The 23,726-nt window shown below is 27.6% G+C and overlaps 1 protein-coding gene across 7 annotated transcripts in view; it reads left to right on the top strand.

Moving 5' to 3' along the window:
* Scgalpha (sarcoglycan alpha) overlaps positions 1 to 22,042 on the top strand; it is a 52,317-nt gene extending 30,275 nt beyond the window's left edge. For 3 of the 7 annotated variants that reach the window (XM_071187984.2, XM_071187985.2, XM_071187981.2), the window contains exons 5-12: positions 675 to 873; positions 947 to 1,121; positions 4,049 to 4,263; positions 9,840 to 9,863; positions 10,829 to 10,996; positions 14,224 to 14,283; positions 20,250 to 20,308; positions 20,395 to 22,042. In XM_071187984.2, coding sequence (XP_071044085.1) covers positions 675 to 873; positions 947 to 1,121; positions 4,049 to 4,263; positions 9,840 to 9,863; positions 10,829 to 10,996; positions 14,224 to 14,260 — 818 coding nt within the window. In that variant the 3' untranslated portion in view covers positions 14,261 to 14,283; positions 20,250 to 20,308; positions 20,395 to 22,042. The other 4 variants (XM_071187982.2, XM_071187983.2, XM_043052233.2 and 1 more) reach the window with 4 other exon arrangements.
* Positions 22,043 to 23,726: the final 1,684 nt, after the last annotated feature.

The raw sequence follows: 23,726 nt of genomic DNA, 5'->3' as shown, positions 1-23,726 counted from the left end.
GGCTACTGTGGTTTTTCTAGTTTTGTTTCTCAATTTTATTTTTCATGGACAAATTTACATTTTATGTTTCAAGTCACTTTTGTTTCTCCTTATTCACATATAGCAAGTCTTGAGATTTCCTATTTCCTCCTTGAGTCCTATTTTTGAGCATTGAAACTTGTTGACTTTTGTTTTCATTTGCATATTTTGGAAACCAATAAAGTTTTTTAATAAGATCTAGTAATCTTTTAAACTATAATATATGATTTTAAACATAAAATTTGTACAACGGAATCTTTTTAATTTTTTTTACTGTTACATAACATAAGAGGTCTTTTTTTATAGATATTATCAGAATTGGTTTGAACTTCAATTTTGATCTTACTGTGAAAAAAAATTTTTCCTATTGGCAAATAAAGATAATCATAAAACTCTAAATAAAATTTTCACTTTCTAAGTAAAGTCTTAACTTTTTAAATAAAACCTTTGTAAATAATCTCTTCTTTCTAGATAAATGAATCTAACCATAGACAAATTACTCATTATTAGTTTTCAATAAATAAAGTATATATCTCATATTACTTTTTATGAATTTTTTCCTAAGTGCAGCAACCTTTATATAATCAGATTTGATTAGGTGCCAATATTTAGAAAGTTTATTGTACTCTTTTATCATTCATATAAATTTTTTATAGGTGTCTCTGAGTATGAAGTTGAAATGAAATTCTTGAACTTGAATGTTGAAGATATGTTTAGCTCTGACAGACTTAAACGCTTGATAGAAATATTTCACTCCAACTTATGGAAAGGTAGTGGAGATATATATGTCACTAAAGTTGTTTCTTCACTTGATGTGGGAGGGCGTTTACCTCTAAATCCTAACATGAAAGAAGGGTTTGTATTTCAAAATAAGCTTCCTTTTTTTTTAATCCTATTGAATTGTTGCTTAACATAATATTTTTTTTAGAGTTGTCGTTAGAATTGGAGGAAGTTTAACTTTTTCTCGTGACTTACTAGATTTGGAACGAGAAGTGCAGCCTTTAAGAAACAGACAACCATGCCCACGAGATTATAAAAGAACATCTGTTGAACATCTATTTCGAAGTAGAAATTTTGTAACTGACTGGTGCAGTTTTCGTTTGGTAACTATTTTATTTTCATTGGTTATTTTTCTGGGAACATTTTATACAAGTAATATACGTCTGTAGGAAGTTTTTATTAATGAATTGTGGAATATCTGTTTTTCATATCCAAAACTTAAGATTTCAAATTTGACCCCATTCTTTCTGTTAGTACCGTATTTTTCGGCGAAAGCGCCGCTTCGTCGCAAGCGCCGCACATCGATAAAAATGAAATTTTTTGAAAAAAAGTTATAGTAAGCGCCGCAATGGCGCTAAACCGTGCATATCAGCATCCTTTTAGAAGAGACCTTTAAATTACCATTTAGAATAACTGTATAATAAAAAATTAAATATTTGTATGCATTTCATAAACTAAAGTTTTAATTTCTAAATTATAATAAAAAATTTCCTTTTCAGCAAAAAAAAAGGAAGAAAAAAAAAGAAAACAACAAAACGATATAAAATAAAGTTGTTCTTACCAGTTGGCACCGCTCCAAAAAAACAGAAAAACAGCAAAAAAATTATTTATATGTGCAGTAGCTGAATTAACGCTGAACTGATCACAGAAATCAGTAAAACAATGTAATAAGAAAAGTAAAATAAAAATTTATTAAAAGAAAGATTTTAAAATAAAAAGATTTTAAAATTTATTACCGTTAACAATTTGAGGAAAAACTAATACATAATAACGAAATAACTAATAATAACAAGAATAAGAAATAACTAAACAGGTCCCAAAAAAATTCTGAAGGAATGAGCGAAGAGGAAATAAGTTTCACTTTCACAATCTTAGGGGGTGGAATTTTAGTGGGTAGAATGCCCTCTCCTTCAATGGAAATAACCCAATGTGACTCTACTTAGAAAGAGAAGAAAATGTTTAAAAGAGGGTGTACCCCACCTCCTCCATGTGTCATTTCTACTGGAGCTGTTTAGGAGAAATCAATCAGTTATATTTTAAATGGGTTGGGGAAAAGAAAAGGGTATGGGACCCCTAATCCAGCATTCCAAAATTCAGCACTTAATCTGATCTAATTTTTTTTCTTCTTTTTTTTTTAAGAAATTTATATTGATAAGATAAAAAAAAATCAGCTATATTCTTTTTATTTGGAATTTTATTCTGTTGAAGTAACTTACTTTATTTTATCTTTTAAAAATAAAGAAGAAGCTTGAAAAAAAAATAATAATGATGAATCTGTGTCAAAGGAAACATCTGTTTCTTAAGCAGTCTAAAATAAATTGAGAAGTAAAAACATCTGCATTCCCAATGAACAAAATAAAGAAATGCAAGTTAGAAAAAACTGATCAATCAATCTTGACAGCTGGGCTTGTGCTTTACTGATTTGCCCCCATATTTCCCTCCTCTGTTTGACCATAAATTGGCCACACCCAGTTGACATTGAAACTACCATGTGGACAACAAAATGAATTCTATCCCTTTTGCAGTTTTTTATTCGATTTATTAATTTTTTTATTTTGCCGCTTTTTATTAGTTTTTAACTGCTAATTTGTTTGTTTTTTTTGTCAATAGTTAGCTTGTTTTTTTTCTTTCTTGTTAATAGTTGTTTGCTCGTTTCTTTTATTTTTAACGTTATTAGTTTTTTGCTTGTTTTTTGTTGTTATTCATTGTTAGTTTCTTAGCATTAATTGTTGCATTTTTTTTTTTTTTTTGTAGTTCCTTGTTAGCTTTTTTTTTTTCTTCTTGCGAGGTATGCGTCTTTTGTTAAAACAAAATGTTATCTAAAAGAAAAAACGAGAACTATGATCTCGCTCCAAAGAAGAAACGATTTTTTCTTCTTCATAGGATTCGGATTATTTCTTCTTGATTATATTATATAGATTATTATTTTGATTAGTAAAATTTCTTAAGATGGGCCAGTTTTAAATTCACCCCATCATAATCTACGATCGAAACTTTACTAAATTTATTGGTTTTTCTGAAATTAACAATGGATATTTGGAGGCCATATTGGAATTTCCGAAAGAGATCCGAAGTTCAGCATTTCGTCAGTCCCGTGAGTGTCGGATTTAGGGTCCTATTACTTCCTTTTCTGTTCGCTCAAATTACAATTGCCGATGTTCTGCAGCAGATCGCGATACGGGTGAATATTTCGTCGACTTAGTTATTAATTTTTTTTAATAGTCTTTCTCTTAGAAAATTATTTAATGTTAAATAACTTTCCTTGAAAAATTTTTTTGCTACTAAAAAATATTTCGTCGGAAGCGCCGCTTGTAGGAAAAAAACTTTTTTTTCGATAGCGCCACGGCGCTTCCGCCGAAAAATACGGTAGTTTATTGTTATTCCATCAAGCTTGTGTATTTATTTGTTACCTTTTATATATTAATTAAAATCTTTTTCAAATATATTGCAAGAAATTACCTTAAGTACAGTATTTTATTCTTTTTGAAACGCAAAACTACATTTTTATCCAAAAGGCTACAGTATATAGGATAATAAAAATGGGTTCTTTCTTCAAATCTAGAGGTACTGTGTATAAAAAATAATTAGGTTTTTGTGATTTAAAAATTATTTCAAAGTATTTTACAAACTAAATTGATAAAATTATTTGCTATGTCAAAATAAGACTATTAAAAATTGTATTGGCGGGGCTGTCAAATTTTTAAAATTTTTCTTAACTATTCCAGATTTTAGTTTTGGCTAAGCGAACTGCAGAAAGCTTCTGAAAGCTCAATTTTTTAAAGAAGCTCATATTTTCTATCATATCTCTTTGCAATTTTTAAACTACTTCTTGTTTTTGTTATTTTTTCGTGGAATTCAAGAACAGCTATTTATTATTTTTTCATAAATTGCATTCCCCCCTTATTTAAGCATGCAATCTTACTATCTGAATATGTATGTTTTAATTTTATGTTTTGTATGTATGTATATGTATGTTTTATGTATATGTATATGCATGTTTTAATTTTACAAGTTTTGTGATATTTTTTAGCTATTTCAAAAGCAAGAGAGAAATGCTGGCTCAAGTTATGACAATACTCATTTTTCTACAGCAATTACAAGTGATGAATTTCACCCTGAATCAATAGAACTTCCTCGAAGAGATTTTGCTCTAGATTTTATTGTATCTATCATCATTCCTACTGCAATTGTTGCCATAATTTCAACTGCCCTTACATGCATAATGTGTTGTAACAAGGAAGGAATGTAAGTTAATGTTATACTATTTTTTTTACTCAATATTTGTTATGATACACAATGCTTTAAAATTGTCTCTTCTGTACGTCTTCTCTATGTAAGCATTTTTGTCTAATCGCTGATTATTTGTTGTGGCAGAATTATTTATTTTATTAGGTTGGTGCAAAGATTTGATCATGCATGTCCTGTAATTTAGTACCAGGTTTGAATAAATCTTTTTAAACTATACAAACTTTAGTATATGGCCTGAATAAGCTTGGAACTCATTTAAGTTTTATAAAAAATTGGAATTAAAAAAAAAGCTTTCATGTTTGAAGTACAATCAAACCTTTGTATTACGAACTGCAAAAACACAAGTTCTTCAATATCACGAACTGCAATTACAATAGCATGAAAAATCTGAATTCCCTTCGCTTTTGTTATGTTGGTGATAGGAAAAATCTATTTTAACTGAATACATTTCTTAGTGACCCTCGATTTCACGAAATATTTCTGATCTCTAAATTTTTTTCCTGATTTTTGAAGAATTTTATTAGTAATTTATTGAGACCCTTATAATAAAGAGATTAATTTGTTAACAAGAAAATGCCTGATTTATCTATTCTGAAATAAGTGGACATGCAAGATGTACGTATAGATATCTGTCTGCTAATAATAAAAATATTTTTGATATGAATATTTTTGACTAAGTTGTGATAGAGAAGAATCATAAATATTATAGAGAGGTTAAGACATATGAGAGACTATGAACTGAAGGACTTCAGCAAAATATAAAATCAAGTAGCGTATTTTTTGGCAAAAGCGCCGAATTGATATTAATGAAATTTTTAAAAAAAAATTTATAGTAAGCGCCGCAATGGCGCTAAACCGCGCATATCAGCATCCTTTTAGAAGAGACCTTTAAATTACCATTTAGAATATCTGTATAATAAAAAATGAAATTTTTTTATGCGTTTCATAAAGTAAAGTTTTAATTTCCAAATTATAATAAAAAATTTCTTTTTCAGCAAAAAAAAAAAAGCAACAAAAAAAGTTTTCTCCTTCAGCAAAAAAAAAGAAAACAACAAAACTATATAAAATAAAGTTGTTCTTACCAGTTGGCACCGCACCAAAAAATAGAAGAACAGCAAAAAAATATTTATATGTTCAGTAGCTGAATTAGTAAGGCTGAACTGATTACAGAAATCCGTAGAACAATGTCATGAGAAAAATAAAATAAAAATTTATTAAAAGAAAGATTTTAAAATTTATTACCATTAACAATTTGAGGAAAAACTAATACATAATAAAGAAACAGCTAATAATAACAAAATAAGAAATAACTAAGCAGGCCCCAAAAAAATTCTGAAGGAATGAGCGAAGGGGAAATAAGTTTCACTTTCACAATCTTTGAGGGTGGAATTTTAGTGGATAGAATGCCCTCTCCTTCAATGGAAATAACCCAATGTGACTCAACTTAGAAAGAGAGAAGAAAATGTTTAAAAGAGGGGTGTACCCCACCTCCTCCACGTGTCATTTCTATTGGAGCTGTTTAGGAGGAATCAATCAGTTATATTTTAAAGGGGCTGGGGAAAAGAAAAGGGTATGGGACTCCTAATCCAGCATTCCAAAATTCGGCACTTAATCTGATCTAATCTTTTTTTCTTTTTTTTTTAAGAAATTTATATTGATAAGACAAAAAAAAAATCAGCTATATTCTTTTTATTTGAAATTTTATTCTGTTGAAGTAACTTATTTTATTTTATCTTTTAAGAATAAAAAAGAAGCTTGGAAAAAAAAATCTGTGTCAAAGGAAACATCTGTTTCTAAAGCAGTTTAAAATAAAGTGAGAAGTAAAAACACCTGCATTTCCAATGAACAAAATAAAGAAATGGAAGTTGAAAAAAACTGACCAATCAATCTTGACAGCTGTGCTTGCACTTTACTGATTTGCCCCCAAATTTCCCTCCTCTGTTTGACTATAAATTGGCCACCCCCAGTTGACATTGAAACTACCATGTGGACAACAAAATGAATTCTATCCCTTTTGCGGTTTTTTATTTGATTCATTAATTTTTTTTATTTTGCCGCTTTTTATTTTTTCTTGTTAATTGTTGCTTGCTTGTTTTTTTTATCATTATTAGTTTTTAGCTTGTTTTTGTTGTTATTCATTGTTAGTTTCTTAGCATTAATTGTTAAAAAAAAATATTTTTTGAACTTCCCTGTTAGCTTTTTTTTCTTTTTCTTGCGAGGTAAGCGTCTTTTGTGGGTAAGCATGGGTAAGCAAAATGTTATCTAAAAGAAAAAACTAGAACTATGATCTCACTCCAAAGAAGAAATGATTATTTCTTCTTCATAGGATTCTGATTATTTCTTCTTGATTATATTATATAGATTATTATTTTGATTAGTAAAATTTCTCTTACGATGTGCCAGTTTTAAATTCACCCCATCATAATCTACGATCGAAACTTGAATAAATTTATTGGTTTTTCTGAAATTAACAGTGGAATTGAATTATAGTAATATTTGGGGGCCATATTGGAATTTCCAAAAGAGATCCGAAGTTCAGCATTTCGTCAGTCCTGTGAGTGTCGGATTTAGGGTCCTTTTCTTCCTTTTCAGTTTGCTCAAATTACAATTGCCAAGGCGCTAAATAGATTTCTAGCTTGCGATTTTCCTTAACCTGGGGGTGGATACAAGATGCATACCTTTTAAATTTTCTCCTTATGCGATGTTTTTTTTAAAATTATTATTTCGTTTATTTATTTTCTTACTGGCTGCTGCCGAAAGTTTGCTAAGAATTGGCGATGTTCTGCAGCAGATCGCGATACGGGCGAATATTTCGTCGACTTCGTTATTAATTTTTTTAATAATCTTTCTCTCAGAAAATTAATAAAACTTTCATTGACAAATTTTTTTGCTATTAAAAAATATTTCGTCGGAAACGCCGCTGCATCGGAAGCGCCACATGTAGGAAAAAAACATCTTTTTTTTTCGATAGTGCCGCGGCTCTTCCGCCGAAAAATACGGTAAAAGATATTAACATTGCATCATTACTTAGGGTTTATGTTATAGAAATGGGCATTTTATGTTGAGTGTCTTAGCAACACCCTCACTTATTGATTTGCCTTGACCAGCATATGTGCCTTGATTAAGAAACTTAAGGTGTTTTATCAAAATGAAAGGAAATCTATTTTTTTTATTGTAAGCCAATTTCCATCTTGTCAGAAGCAGGATGATATGATTTTTAGCCATAATTTAAATTTCTCTACCTTTTTAAAAATAGGCTTATATAGTAATAAAATAGTCTTTGGAGCTATAATTTTGTGACTGGTAATTTTGATTTTTTTTTAAACTTTCATTGTTTTTATTTTAAATATACTTAATAAGAAAATAAATATAGTTAGATTATGGCAGTATAATTTAAAGTTCTAAAGTGGAAAATATTAATAAAAGTTGGGAGCATTATAATAATTTTATATTGTGTTTTATTGCAACTGTTTCTGAATTAAAATTTGGTAATAAAACATTTTGAGGTCGTTTTATAAAAAAAAATTAAATAATATAAAGAAAACAAAGTATAAGAGAAAGAAACATTGACATTTTCCCAAAATTTTTCATTTAAGTACCCAGAAATTTTGTTAAATATATAAATAGAAAGTGGGTCAGAAGGAGAAAGTAGGACATTCCCACTCCCTTTGGATTTCTCGAATTTTTCAGTAATATATGATCTGCTGTAAGAAATGATCTGCCCAATACTTGAAAAAACTTTTTAATTTTTTTTAACCATGTTAGGTGAAAGTGATAAGATTTTGATAATTCATTATTGTTATTCATAATTTTTGCCTGGAAATGATATGTAATAAAAATAACAAATCATAAAGTGGATGGGGATGTAATCTTTCTTAATTTTGAACCTGAAGAATTAAGATTTGAATTAGAACCTGAGAAAAAAAGTTGTAAATTTTAAAAAAAGTTGTATTTTTAAAATTTAGTTTCTCAGGAACTATTTAGCTCAAATCTTGTATTTTGCCATGTAAAATTGAATCAATGAGACTGAAAACTAGTCGTCCCCACTTTTTAAAAAAATTATATTTTTGCATTTTTAAGTTCAGTTGACGGAGATACATAGTTAGGAAATATGAAAAAATTCACATCCTCTTACTTAGTATAGTATATTACGTGCAGTGAAACTTCAATTTAATTCGAAAACATGCCATATCCTTGGAAATATATCACCAGGTGGCTGCTGTTATTACATATGAAACTATTTGTAAATGTAACAATTAATTATTTAGTTTAGGCTAGTTATTTTGTTGATCCTTTTTGTCATATAATGAGTGATCCACAGGTAGTTCTTTAGATGGTATATGCCAAAAAATAAATAAATAAAGTAAAGAGGCATAAAAGTAACTATGAAGCATTAAGGAGATGACTACAAATACTTTATTTCAATTATAAATAATATGATACTTGTTTTAAAAAGCTGGTTGCTGGGGCATTATAAGATAAGTGTGTTATCAAAATGCTCCTATAGAAAAGCAAGAAATGAGAAACTACAGTTTCAGGTGTCATAGTAAGTTTACTTATAAAAACACTACGTCTGGTGAAATTGATATCTCCTTTCAGTGGTGGTTTATACAAATGAATACTTAATATGTTCAAAAAAATTACCCTAAAAGTGGCACCATAACCAGTTATTGAAGCATATTTTGCAGCACAGATAGTCATAATCCAAAAGATTTCTGAACCTACACAAATATCCATGAATATATAGTCTAAGACTTAAAAACAACCGTTATTTCCTTTTTAATGACAAATTATTAATATTTTTGCTTGTATTAAATAATGTATAGTATTCACTTGACGGTTTTGTCTGAAAATGATCATTTCCAAGTTCTAATTATTTTTTTAAAAAATTAAGTAATGTTATTGCACAATTGCAATAGAATATTTTGTAATCGGCTATATTTTAGCAGCAAAAAAAAGCTCTATTTATCAAGCTGATACTTAACTATTCAGTTTTTGTCTCTCCTGTAAAATTAGTTTTGTTGGAGACAACCAGTTTTTGAACTCATTGATTCGATTGCATTCTTTAAAATGATGTAAAAGATTTTAAACCTGATTGTTGAAACTTTTTTGATTATTATTAAATAAAATAATGAAAACTTATCACAAATTATATTTTGCTTGGAATGATCATTGGAAAAACAAATTTTATAATTGTGTGCAAAAATGTTTCAATTCGCTAGAAAAGTTCTTTAGATGAGGCAAAATATGCAAAAAGTGAAATTAACATAAGGGGGTGCAAACTATTGGGACCATATTTCTTTGATCAAAAATCTGAATTTATGGAAATAAAGGTATGTTTGTTCAGAGAAAATATGTTTTTTTTTGTCTGATTTCGTAACTGAAAATATCTGCACTAATTAATAAGCATATTTGAGGTCATCCCCTTAAACATTAAGATTATGGGTGGTCCGTTAATTTTTTTTGCACACTGTATATTTAATAACTCAAATCAGTGAGTTTTGTATTTATTATTGTTGTACAAAAAATTAAAGTTTTTATAAATTGTTTAATTTTTTTAAAATTATTTTCAGAGATCAGAAGTGTGATGTCACTAGGTAAAGTTCTTTATGTATTTCTTTCCATTTAACTTTCTTACAGCAAAAAACATTGAGTGCTTTAAATTTTCTTTAATATTTGTATTTGTTTATTTTTATAAAATTTGAGATTCAGTAGTAATGTATTGTGAACATGTGCAAAAAATATCTATTAAATGAGTCCTCATTACTTAATAAAATATTATTTAAGAGCATAAATAACAGTTATGAAATCATGAAAGATTAAAATAAAGTGCTTTTAAATAAGTTCACTGAAAGAAACAATTGAAGCATTATTACATACCTTTCTCTTTACATTGCTGTTTTATTTTAATCATAATGATGCCACCAAAGGAAGTAGAATAATAATCTGAAGAATATTTGGCATCTCCTCACAGATAATTATTATCATTACAGTTTGATAATATTATTGATTTGTGTATTTTTCTTGAAAATTTTAATTTTTGTGATAACACAACTTGTAAATCTCTCTAACTATATCTGCCATTTTTAATGTACTTTGCAAATTTATGCCTTTTATTTATTTTTGGATTTATAAATTTACTTTAAAATGATTTTAACCACCATACTTCTAATAAATAATTTAAAGGTATGGCAATATTTAATGGTAATATTAAATATTTATGGTAATATTAAAGGTAAATATTTAAATAAAGGATTATCGTATCATGGGGTATTTAAGATCTTACAAAATAGCATATTTCTGCCTATTATTGTAATTCAATTTTAATTTTACAATCACCACTGGGAAAAATCATCCCCAGAAAGATTTAAAGTTGGCAGATATGAATAATAAATATTTTCATTATTTATTGAAACAATGAATTCAATTATATTCACATTCTACTACATTTAAAAAAGTAATATTGCCTGCTGAAATTTATGTTGTACCATTTTATCTCGAAATTTTCAGGTTATTTTTTCACACATTATAAATTTAGTGATCTTTTTTTCTTTGCTAACAGTATGCAACTGGATCATTACAATTCAATTCAGCATGCATCAAGTGATATTCATCGATTAACAGTAAAACAAGACAGTTTGCAGTGTGCAGGCTCTACACCAGAATCTTCTTTCCCTTGTTCTCACACTGATAGCCCATCTTCTACCCTACCCAAAGGATTTACATTGAGGTATTATATAAGTTTGTTTTTTAAAAGTGGTATTTTATTTACAAAACAAAGGGTTAAGTTTCTTTTAATCTTTTTTTAAAAATGTTTTTAAAGAACTCATAAACAATTAATTAATATTGTTCTTAATTTGATATTTACCCTGTTCACGAAATTTTTGTTCCTGAATCTTTTCTGGTGATTTTTTTCTATTTACGAAAATTGTTTTTGAATGAATTATCACCAGTTATGTTTTATTTTATGAATTATCTTAGTATTTCAATACTTCAATTATTTCAAATTACTGAGATATATAAGGTATACCATAAATATTTGTACAAAATTTAAGAAAAGTTAGGTGACTTCAAAATGTCGAAGATTCACGTTGAATCCATTATTAGAAATTTCATTGTATGCCGATAGGTGGTGCTATTCAGAGCGTTGAAGGGAAAATTTCTGTTTTTCACAATAGTTCCAGCAATAGTGATGAGACCATGAAACATTAGTGAACAGTAAGTTGGCAGATCTTCAATATGTGTTCAGATTGGCTGATAGCAATGCATGAGTGGCTCAAAAATTGTATTAAGAACAGGTCATACCCAGAAACGTATTGAACCATAAGATTTGTGCAAATGTGCATCACAATTTAAGTAGATATAGAAAGTAGCATAATAGTTAGAATAATAGTAAGAGCTAAGTAATAGTAGAAATTGAAAAGGCAGGCAATAAGTGACCATGAAATCGAATGTGATGTCTGCTGTAGAAGGCAAACCTAGTACCAGCATACATGCTAGACTGACTGCTGTAGCTGAATCACGAAATGGGGTACACTGTGTTTTGCAAGGCAAAGATGTTCAAATCCAGAAAATCAGCAAATTATCTCGTCTTTTTAGAAGAGCTTCTACAAAGCATATTTCATTATGTGAATATGTGGTTTCAAGATGAGAGGGCACCAGCCCATTGTGGACATATTTGAATGTCTCTTTTGGGCACTGATGAATTAGGTATGGTGGACCTGTTAAATGGCCCCCCACACTCTCCTGATTTAAGCAGTATGGGTTTCTTTCTGTAATGAGCACTTAAAGCTGTTTTGCATGCAGCACTAGACGAGTCCAAAATAGGTGTTGTAAAATGTTGTGCAACTGCAGTAGCTAAGTCATGTTACATTTATTTTTATTAAAAACTTAGTATGATAAATTTGTCATGAATAAAAAACAAGTAAAATAATAAATAAAATATGAAGTTAAAATAGGAAAAACATTGTTTTTAATTTATTAATCTTACATAACTAGCATCTGGATAAAGATAACAATTCAATAATGTAAAATTAGACTAAAATGCAGCGAAGGAGATCGAAATATTTTTTTACTAAACATTCAATATTTTTTACTGTTCAATTATTTTTCTAAGATGTATAGGTGGATGATTGTATAACAAGTTTCCTTTACTGACTTTTTAATTGGCTTAAATTAAAATAAAATTTGAAACACATTCTTAATAATTTCTACTTTTTTTCTTCATAGAATGAATTTAAAGATTTTATTTTATAATTATTGTCTTCAAGTTCTGTCTTTTTATGAATCTTTTTTTCTTAATAATTTTTTGTGGTGCATTAACATTAACTTGGGTCCCTTCTCTTTCACTAAACAATTTATTTTCTTAACATTACTGCTGCTTTTAAAACACTGCTGAACTTTTTTTTATTCAAAATCATTAACATGACTTTATTATTCAATAAAGTCTGTCTACACTGTAAAAATAAGCTTTTGTTGAGGACTTTAAATTAATCGACACCATATTGAATCTGGAAACGAACTATTATGTTGTTTTAGAAATTTTAACTGTGAAAATAAAGGTAGTGATCATGAAAATAAGAGCACAATGACTTTTGGCATCGGAGTAAAAAAAATTTTTAGTGGATCATTTTTGGCGATTAAATTTCTGCATTTCTTGGGATATATAAGCAAACAAATTCTTGCTTCATACTTTCAAATTTTTGTACATTTAACATGCTATTATAGCATATCAGCAATAACTCTGTAATTATGTGAAAAAATTAGAAAAGATTGTATTAAGTATTATTTATTATTCTGTTATTATTAAAAATTTAAAAGTACTTCTTACAAATATGAATCAAAGTGAAGTAAGAACTCAGACATTTACTAAATTAAAGTGTATAAATAATATAGAGAATGTATCTAGAGCTATTGAGTCAGTGCAAAATAAATGTCTAATGTGGAATACCTTTGTGATTGACCCCTGATTAACAGATAACTTAATCGACTACTCTTTTGTTTTATGCTGTAGAAATACTATCAGTAGCTATCAAACATCAGCAAAATACAAATTCTTGAATTATTTGTTTTGCCGAAAAAAAATTTCGAAATTGTTATAATAGTTATTTTTCTTTCGTTTTTTATATGGATTTCAAATGAGACATTCTGCTGCAATTACTACTTAAAAAAATGCTTGAAAAACACAATATTAAAGGTGAATATCTATCAACAAACTTTTAGAGATGGTTTAAAAATTTTTAATATTAAAGATATAGACCTGAAAAATAAACCATGTTGTCACCAACAAGTTTCATTCTTTGCTGGTGGACAATTTAAGTATTTTGAATTTAAACCTAAAAAAAATAGATCCTGAAATAGTGACTAAGCCAGGTAATTGGTGATGGGCACATAACTGTCTTTAGTAAACAAGTATGAAATATTCTTGCAAGATAAAACAGCTTTCATATTTCACACAATAAATGATTTTAACATTACATGAAATGAGCTATGAAGCAAAGGCCTCTTGGGACATGGCATACACCCCTTTACTATTTCCAGGTAAAGATTGCAAGTTATAAATTAATTTAGTGAATAAGCTAGAAAATCCTCACTCTTGTAATTTCATCTAAACAATTTAAGGGGTTGTCTTTATTTTTATTTTTAATTTTGGTGTTAAAAAGAGAGCAGCGATATGATGATAAGCAATAGAATGATGTGATATACAATAATTACCACAAATTTCAAATAATTGCTATAAAACCATATAATCAACCAAAGTTTTTTTTTAATATTTGTTATTCATTTTATTTATTATTTTCTCTTTAGGTTGCATGTTAAGTTTAGGCAATTGAAAAGGAAGTAATTTTTCAAACAATCAGGATGGAAAATAATTGTATTTCATTATAGCTGCCACTAGACTTTGCATGGTTATTGACAAAACATTTTGCAGAGCTTTTAAATATTCTCTTTTTGCAGGCTGCCTAGGAAAATGGATAACTTAGGATCTCATTAGATTTACACCTAGTTAAGTAAAAGGTATGATTTTTTTTAATCATAAGAACAGACAGCTTAAGCATTTTTTCTATTAGCATTATTACTATTTTTAATTTCATTTTCAAATTTTTGTATAATCCTTTCCTTTTTTTATCGATAACACATCAGACACAGAATCTTAATAGTTGAAAAACTTTAGGTTTAGGAGCCCCACTTACATTTTTTTTTAATGGCGGGCACTTGAAACTATTGTCCATTGGCCACAGAAAGTGCCAGAACTGCCAACTCTCTTTTCGTTGCCCAGTGGGCAGCCACGGCGGTGGAGCAGCGTCACCCACGTCACACTACCACAACCCGTCTATAGGGTGGGTCACATTCACACACTAAGGAGAAAGGACATAGAATACAAATAGAGAGAAAGAAACATCCATGCCTTGCCCGGGATTTGAACCCAGAACCTTTCTGATGCAAGGACAGTTCCTTGCCCCCTACACAGGCCGGTCAGCGCCTCACTTAAATAAACTTGTCAAAATATTCTTATTTTCTAATTCGATGATTTTGACATTAGTGAATATAAATTTGGAGGCTACTGCATACAAGAACAGCGTCTAGACCTTAAATTATTGCTTCTTTCTGTATGGTTGAAATGGAATACAATTTATCAAAAGTTCAACATCAATTAGTAAATTTGAAAACGAATGAAAAATTATTAGTGGTAAAATATTTTTGAGCTTTCCTACTAACTTTTATTCTTATTGAGAATGTTTTTTTTTTAATGCTAATAAAATGGCGATTGAATTTTAGTAGTTGTAGTCATGTTTTCAAGCATTCATAAGTCTGTTTAATATATTTAGATGTAATGATGGTCAATGTCATATTAAAATAAATTTATAAATTAGAGAAATAAATAAAGAAGCATAAATTTTCTATAATTTTAAATTGAAAATAAAATCTTTCAGAAGATCTGAAAAAAATTGGCAGCTGTTATATGGGTATCAATTGTATTGGGCTCTATAGGTTTCTAGAAATGTGTGCACTGGGCTCAGATTCTCTTCCTCAAATGATGTTTCTATGTCTCATTTAAGTAGTTTAGAAAGTTATTATTTTAATATTCAAAGCATTTATTTTATTACTTGTTAATATCTTTGTTATTATTGTTGACTTAAGACTAATTTCACCATCTATGTAGTTTCCTAAGAAAAGCAAATTTTCCTATTAGAAATTTTTTTTTGATTACCTAAATGGTTTTTTAATTCTGTGATGCTGTGATTTGAGTTTAAGAAATCATTGTTTGGTAGGAGATATGAGGGATGGCTGGCATTCAACTCATTTCTACTACAATGACCAATAAGAACTAGTACTGTTAAAGCATCTTTACTATTTAGTCATTTCATACCAGAAATGTTTTTTAATCACTTAAAGTTTTTATTGCTCTGTGAAGCATTGAACTATGTCTATGTATTTTGAATTTAGTGCATTAAAAAAGTTGACACTTCCAGTGTCATGGTGAATAACTTCATTCAGAGTATTGTTTTCCCTAAAATACATTTGTATTTTAGATTGTTTAACATAGCTTGCTGTAACAAATTTTAAATAAAGAAGTAGTGAGAAAACAGCAAGGTTGACACCAAGGTTGGACATAATGTTTTAAATCAATAACGGTGTTCTTAGTCATAAGCAAAAATTTACTCATTAATATCAATAAAACGAGGAAACCAGATTTATCCGCATTCTATGTTGCTTAACTACCATTAACACTTATAGTATTTCTTGTAACTGGGTAATTTTTTTGAGCGAAAAAATTATTTAAAAAAAAGGAAGCCAATTTTTTTTATGTAACTTACATGTAAAATGAAGTAGGTTTTCGAATTTGGACGCTCAATTAGAGCTTGCATGAAAGTGAGGCAATTGGTTTCAAATCCAAGAGCTCAGTTCATTTTCAAAAAATGTAATAGATGAGAAAATATTTCGCTCAATTTGGTATTTGTATTTAGATTCAGTTTTAGTAGCATTTTTAGCAAGGATTGATGTACATATTAATGAAAAAATTAATTTATTTTGAAGAAATTTTTTTATAAATTCAAAATTATTTAGGACATTAAAAGAAACAATTAAAAGGACAAGAAGTAACTGTTTTAGATTAGAATTGCACAATGCAGATTTAAGTAATAGTAAAGGGACTTTTATAAACTAAAAAAAAATAATAATTAAAAATTGTTGAGTTTTTTTTATAACTTCAATCTTCAATACTGTGCTCAGTAAAAAGAAATTATTAAAAATTAATACAAAAAAAATCATATTACAACTAAATCCATTGATGTAAATTGCAGTGTAATTGTTTAGAGTGAATTGCTTTTAGTTTTATTTGTGAAGTATTGCCGTTTTCACAGTTGTTTTATTTTTTTCTTTTAATTCTTAATTAAAAAAATCAATTAATTCAAGTTTATTCCAACCATAAGGAAATATTTATCATTATTATATATAAAATTGTGTTTTCTTCTTTTTGTGTAATCAATAGAAATTGTATTATTTCAATGCTAACTGATGTAATTATCTGTAATATTTGAAGGAAAAACTTCAACTTAACTTGAAACTGATTAAAGGATTTTGTCGCTTTGATAAAAGGAGAGAGTTTTCATGTTGCTTTCTTGTAATAATACAAAACAAAAGAAATAAGGATGTTTAAATGCTACTTGCTATAGGTTTTGCTAATTTTCACTAACTTCTATGGAAAAAAACTTGAAACTGAATAGCTATAAAACAATTAAAGGATTCGGTTGCTTTTAGTATAGGAGAAAGTTTTCTTGTGTGAATATCTTCGATAAATTTGCTATTGTCTGCTTTAAAGATGCATGAGACATTTATGCTAGTTTAATTCAATATATTTTGCCTGCATTCAAAGATGTGCCTACCCAAAAGTAAACCACTATAGTTATAAACGTTTTCACAATGTGATTTTAATGTGTAAGACTTTTCAGGTGAAAATTAATGTTAGTTCATATAAAACTCTAAATTTTACTTCATTTTGACTCATTATCAGTATTCATATTATTGAATAGCCTACTTAAAAGGTAAAATTTATTCCATGAGCAAAAAAAAATAAATACTTTTTTTAAAAAATAGAAAGATTAAGTAGCTTACAAATATTTGCAAAACAATCTTTGGGGTAGATAGTCAATTTCTATTCAAAACGTTTTTAAAACAAAAAACATTTTTAATTACTAATTGATTTTGTAACGAAATAAAATAAATATTTATTTTTTAGTGCATAAATTGCCTTAGTTTTTTTTTATGATTGTGAATACTTAATGACACTTTTAATTAAGACCATTGAAATCATTAAATTTATTTAACTTAAAGACGAAAACAAAGTAATTTTTAATATGTTTACATTTTAGTCATTTTAAAATAAAACTAAAAAATAATGTATAAAACAGCAAACCAGAGACTTATTCCTTTGTGATTTTAACCCTTTTAAACAATAAAAATTATTTTTATAGAAAAAAAAAGAAAAATAATTACTAATCTGAACCCTTTATCAAATGAAATTACACATTGAAATTCAACAACTACTTATTCAGTATTAACAATTCTAAAAAAGCACTAACTATCTAATCTATTTTCTTAAAATATAATGGAGCTTAATTTGTTCTTTGCAATAGCTAACAATGAGTGAACACAAAATTTACGTGACTTCTTGATACAGTAGGACACATATACAGAGAGGGACTAAGGAAAAAAAGTTCTTTCAATCCAGTTGCTTGCTAAATCCAAATTCACTTTTCTTTTCGACATTTGAAACACCTAAATAAAAAGCCCATTCTCAAGAAAAAGGTAAATGCCAAGACTGAGCTTTACTTACATGTGACTCTAAAAGCAGAAATTATTTTATAATCAGGTACTACTTTGGAGATAATTGAAATTCTCAAAATTCTCTCCTTATCTTCTGGAATGAGACAATAGACTTATCTGGTTTCTAGTCTCTCTGGTATTTTCCCTCTCTCTGAAGATTGCAATAGTTGTCGATAACTTTGAAAAATGATTCAACTATTTCTAAATGACACGGAAACATATTTCAGAGTAATTATGTTCCAAACTATTTTTGATTCTAAATAATTAATAGTGTTTTGTTTCTTTTTTTAATAGTGTCATTATTTCTGATCATTTTTCATGCTTCCAAAATTATTTCCTTTGTTAATTCTGAGAAAATGTGAAGAAATTGTTGGCTAAAAGAATACATTTTATCAACAAAAAAAAGTTCTGTTTTGCTTCTTAACCCGAAATTTCGTTATAAGTGCGTTCTACCGTAGTAAATAATAAACAAAAGTAAGAGAAGAAAAACATGAAATCAAGCTTTTTTTATTTATACAATTACAATTTAATTATACTTTCAAATTACAAACCACACCCTCAGAACACATTTAAACTAATTCATTCCATAAAAATCAAATCAGGTCTAGTTATATTCTATGTTGGTAAGCTGGTAATAATACCTACATAATTTCACATCACTATACTCACAATACTTTCAAAGAGTTTATTTCACTTTATAGGTCTAAAAACATTAAATTGCTGTATCAATTTAAAATACAAATTAGACAGTCAGGATAATACTAGGAACTTGGTTATCAGAATTATGATTCAGGTTTTAGATACCCGTGCTCCTATTTTTCAGTAAAAGTTTGCTAATATTGCTTTCATTTTTAAACCTGAATTAGAAATTTTAATAAAAACTTTCATAGGACTTGATACAATGACCCCCTTCCCCCCACCATAGCTTAGTCAAAGTTTAGTGAAAAATAGAACAAGCTTACTGTTTTTTACCTGACATGCACATAACATGTGCACAACTTAAGACATCTCTTTATTGTATTCTATATGGTAAAAATGTAAAATTGTGCTGCTATATGATAAAAATGTATGTTGTCATTTTATCACATTTAATATTGTGAGAAATGTCTAGCTTTATTTTAATAGAGAACAACACAGAAAAAATCCTTTTTTTTTTAAAAAAATTTCAAATAATTTAGTAGTATGTGCATTTAAGAACATTGTTCAATAAGTATAAGTTGAAATTTAATTCATTTAAATTAATTTCTATCTAAATGCTTCTAAAATATCAAAATCAATTTTTTACACTATTTTTAAACCATTGATTATTTATTTTATTTATTTATTATTATTATTTTTTTATAATGAACAAATTTCTATTATATTTTAATTTGTAGACATTATTAATTCATAATTAATCTTTTTTTAAATTATTATTTCTAAGAAATTGTAACAAAAATGTTTTAGTTTTGAACATAATTATTTAAAAAACTAAAGCATTTAATTTAGTATTATGATAAAATAACATCATTTTATTATGCAGTATAAATTTAAATTGAAAAATATCAGGTCAATTTATGGTACAATAAGCTGTAAAAAAGCTCTTCGTTGTTTATCTTTTATAAAAGTTTACCCACTGAATGCTTCTTTTCAACTTTAAGATTATGAGCTCACTTTGCGCTGTGTTAATATTTTTATCAGAAATTAAATTTAAAATTGATTTTCTGAATTCTATATTTCAGTATTCTGAAATAAAAAAAACACGAATTTGTAAAAAAAAAAATTTATTTCAGAAAATTTTTTTTTCTTTTTTTAAATCAGCAGTGGGGACAAGTGAGGGAATGACATATTGGAATATTTTAATTACCTAAAATAAATAAAAAACTAAAATTGATAATTTTATTTTTATTCTTTTGTTAGCTTGCATTCTGAAGGACACTTTCCCTGAATTTTTTTTCTTTGTAAGCTGTAAAACAAACATAAAATATACTGGGGACATGAAAATGACTGTTTTTGTGAGAATGACCCATATATACTAGTTATTTAGAACACATTCTTCATTGAATTGCTATTATTAAGTAGAATGTTATTAACAAGAATGATCCGACACAAAATTATTAGTGAAATTATACTCCTTTATTTTAAGAATTTTCAAAACAATAAATTTTCTTTTTTAGCACAGGCTCCAATCGTAATATTACACCATGTCCATAATGAATGGGAAAATATATTAAAGGTACTTTTTTTTATAGTTTTGAAATTTTTCATCTTTATAAGAGTGATATTTATTTTAATCCTTTTTGTTTACTTAATACATTGCAGGACACTCCTAGTTATTATTGAGTCTTTGACAGTGTATTAAGTTCTACAGTACTCAGTGGATACTGCTATTTTACTGTTCTGTAGAATCCTTATCAACCCAATCTTTACTATTATAATATTTTAGTTTGTAATCAAGTTTGATATTTGTAAAAATTTCCTTCCTTATCAAAGTAATTTTCCTCTCTATTTGTTATTCTGATGTTAAAAATTGATTTACTCAATATATAAATCAGTTTTTGAAAAAAGTTTGCTAAAAAGTACCTGGAACTTGTTCTATATATATATATATATATGTATATATCCTGTGTTGATGTATACTACTGTATTAATAAAATAGGAAGAAATGAAGAGCTTAGTTAAATGTATTTACTGACTTTGTAAAAGCATTTTATTATAAGTATAGAATAAGCAACTTTCTGATTTTTTTTAAACACTCTGTTAATTATACCTAATATATTTTTTATTAAATATTGTTTAAACTTTTCTTCCTCTTAATTTGCTTATTTTTTAATAAATAACAGTTTTTTAATGCATTTAACCCTCCAAGCATAGTTTTTCTGAGCAAACTTTTTCTTGGTATGTACTACTTATTCATAGAATAACATGTTGTAGCAAAGCAATTAGATTGAAGTGTGTATGAAGCTAAGAATAATGCTCAGATATTTAATAAAATGTAAACAAGCATATGACTGACATTGTATCATTAATGTACCCTTGAAATAATATATTTAATGGTATATTTTTCTCAAAGTAATTACAATTTGAATAATAGTTTAATAATAACTTTTTATGCAAACAAGTTTTCAATTCTTTTTTTTTTAAATTGCCAATGATTAAAATGTTCATTTTTAAACTATGTATTTGAGTTTTACTTCATATTTCTTAACCAACAAAAAGTCTTTTGCTGAAAATAATTTTTCACGCACATAATTTGCAATATATAATTATGTGCATGTTGTAAGAAATTCCCAGTATTTGACACAGAAGCTACTAATGAAGAAAATAAAATGCAAGTATTAATTGATTCAATGACTTAGTCTACCATATTCTGATTAGTTTAAAACTTAAGCTTTTATTTACTTATGAAATAGAGTAATTCTCAGCCTTGCCCTAAAATTTTCCTATTGCCACAGAGCACGCCTATTTCTAATTTGACATAAAAATTCTCACCAAACCTTTATTTCTGAATTTGCATGTCTCTTGGTCAAATTTTATTCTAGGTTTATTAGTTTGCTTTCCTCTTTAAAAATGATATTTTTGTAATTTTGACTATGATTGATAATTAAAATGTTCTCAAATGAGGATATTGTTGATTTGCATTTGATTGAGGATTAATGTGACAAAAACACAAGTGCTGTAGGCAGCATTAGGGTTATGACAGTGATTCCCAACCTATATTGAGTCATAACCCCCCCCCCCACCCAGAAAAAAAAATTTTTTTTTTCAAAACATATATTTATTCTATATGTCTGACATTGATTATTTCATTAACATGTTTTAAAAATTAAACTGCGAAAGCATAGAAAATAACTATGTGCTAATACTTTCACAGTTTTTTATATTGACAAACTAATTATTTAAAAAAAATGAATGTGACAATTATTAGAATAAAAGCATTTGTATAGCAATCCAGTGCATTATTCCCAACTTTTTCTTTAATAGAATGTTTTTTTTAAACTATTTCTTGAACACATGGCTTTACATTGGAAAAAGCAAAATGCAGGCCACTATCTACTTCCTTTGAGTTGTTTTTAATTAAAAATGTAATTTAGAAACCTGGATTGCAAAGATAAGTTGAGACAAATGAAAACAATCCCCTGATTGCTCTTCTTACCATTTATGGATAAGACTTGCAAATTGAAGACAAAAATTCCTGTGCCTGATTTCACTACAAACATGCCTTGCTTGAGAATAATTTTTTTTCCATGAAATTAATCTTGCAAAACATCAAGGTTTTTTTAAAAATTCACATCTAATTAGATTTCAAACTGAAATCAACTTCTCAAAAGAGAACTCAAGAAAGCAAACCCTAAATTCATTTTCTTAATATAGAGGAGATCTGCATTAGAAACCAAGTTTAATCAGACTGAATTCATTCCCACTACAGAGGAATTTTCTTGTTTATAAACCACTGATTGATGATATTTTAATCAGAAGGCCGATTTATTCAAATTAAGGAATATATATTAGATGCATAATACCAAAGTATACGTTGTTTCACAAGAACAATTTAAAAAGTGAATGCAACAAACATGCACACATTTTTATAGAATTTTTATCCCTGTAACAACTACCATTTTTGCTTTAATTCTCAATGATATGTTGCTTATCCGTCTAAATCACAAAAGGGATTTAGTATAAGCGTAGAATCATATCTCTTTGGTATAACAGTCATTGGACCCCTGCCAAATGGTTTAAATTGTAGAAAATAACTAAATTTTTCTTAAAGTAATGTTCCTAGAATTATAAAATAAAAATGATTGTTTTTTTCAGTCTGACTCTTGTCATTTGTCCTTTATATTATACAAGAAATGTGCCGACACATTTGAATCTCAAATTTTCCAATCAATGGGTTAGAAAATAGGAATATGTTAAGTGGCTACTGTGATCTCCAGATATTACCCCTCTCGATTTTTTTTTCTCTCTGGGCCATTTGGGTGTGAACGATAAAAAAAAACACTAGCTGATCTATCCAGGAGATTTAACTACAAAATCTCATGTTGCACTTTCCACTGTCAATATTGACTTATTGCAAGATGGTTAAAGACTCAATCTTGAAATGTGGGTGTTCATTAATCTGTTAAAGCTGTGGGTGTTCAAGCTTACTTCGATTTAATGGTAAAATCAACCTTCATTAATAATGTATTATTTTGTATAACATAATTTCTTATTTGTCAATTTTTGTTTCACTTACCCAAAAAAAATTGCAAATCAGAAGGCCAATAAATGCAAGGTTAATAACAGCATTTGTAGTAATTAAGTTATGTGCCATGTGTTTTCTTTAAAGTTTACAAATTAAATTAATAGTTTTTAAAAATAGAAATTACACTAAAGAATTATTTGTGATTCTTCAGTATGAAGATAATCTAAAAATATAAATTAAGATTAGTCTTTACAGAACATATACCAATTATTGATTCTTATAGAATGTGAGAAGAAAACGGCAATTTTTTTATGTTCCTCTCCAAAATTAAGAATATTTTTTTCCTTGAAAGCATGTTTTTTGTTATACTTTGTATGATATATGAATATACATGAGTTTAAAGGATTTATGTTCTTTAGTTTTCTTTTTTAAGCATGAGATTAAACTATGCTTAGAAGTCTTTTAAACA

The sequence above is a fragment of the Parasteatoda tepidariorum genome, chromosome 11 (assembly GCF_982258835.1).
Source record: "Parasteatoda tepidariorum strain Cologne lab strain chromosome 11, Ptep-v5.0, whole genome shotgun sequence".
Lineage (NCBI taxonomy): Eukaryota > Metazoa > Arthropoda > Arachnida > Araneae > Theridiidae > Parasteatoda > Parasteatoda tepidariorum.
The sequence above is the reverse complement of the archived record's forward strand: the minus strand, read 5'-3'. Positions and strand labels throughout refer to the sequence as shown.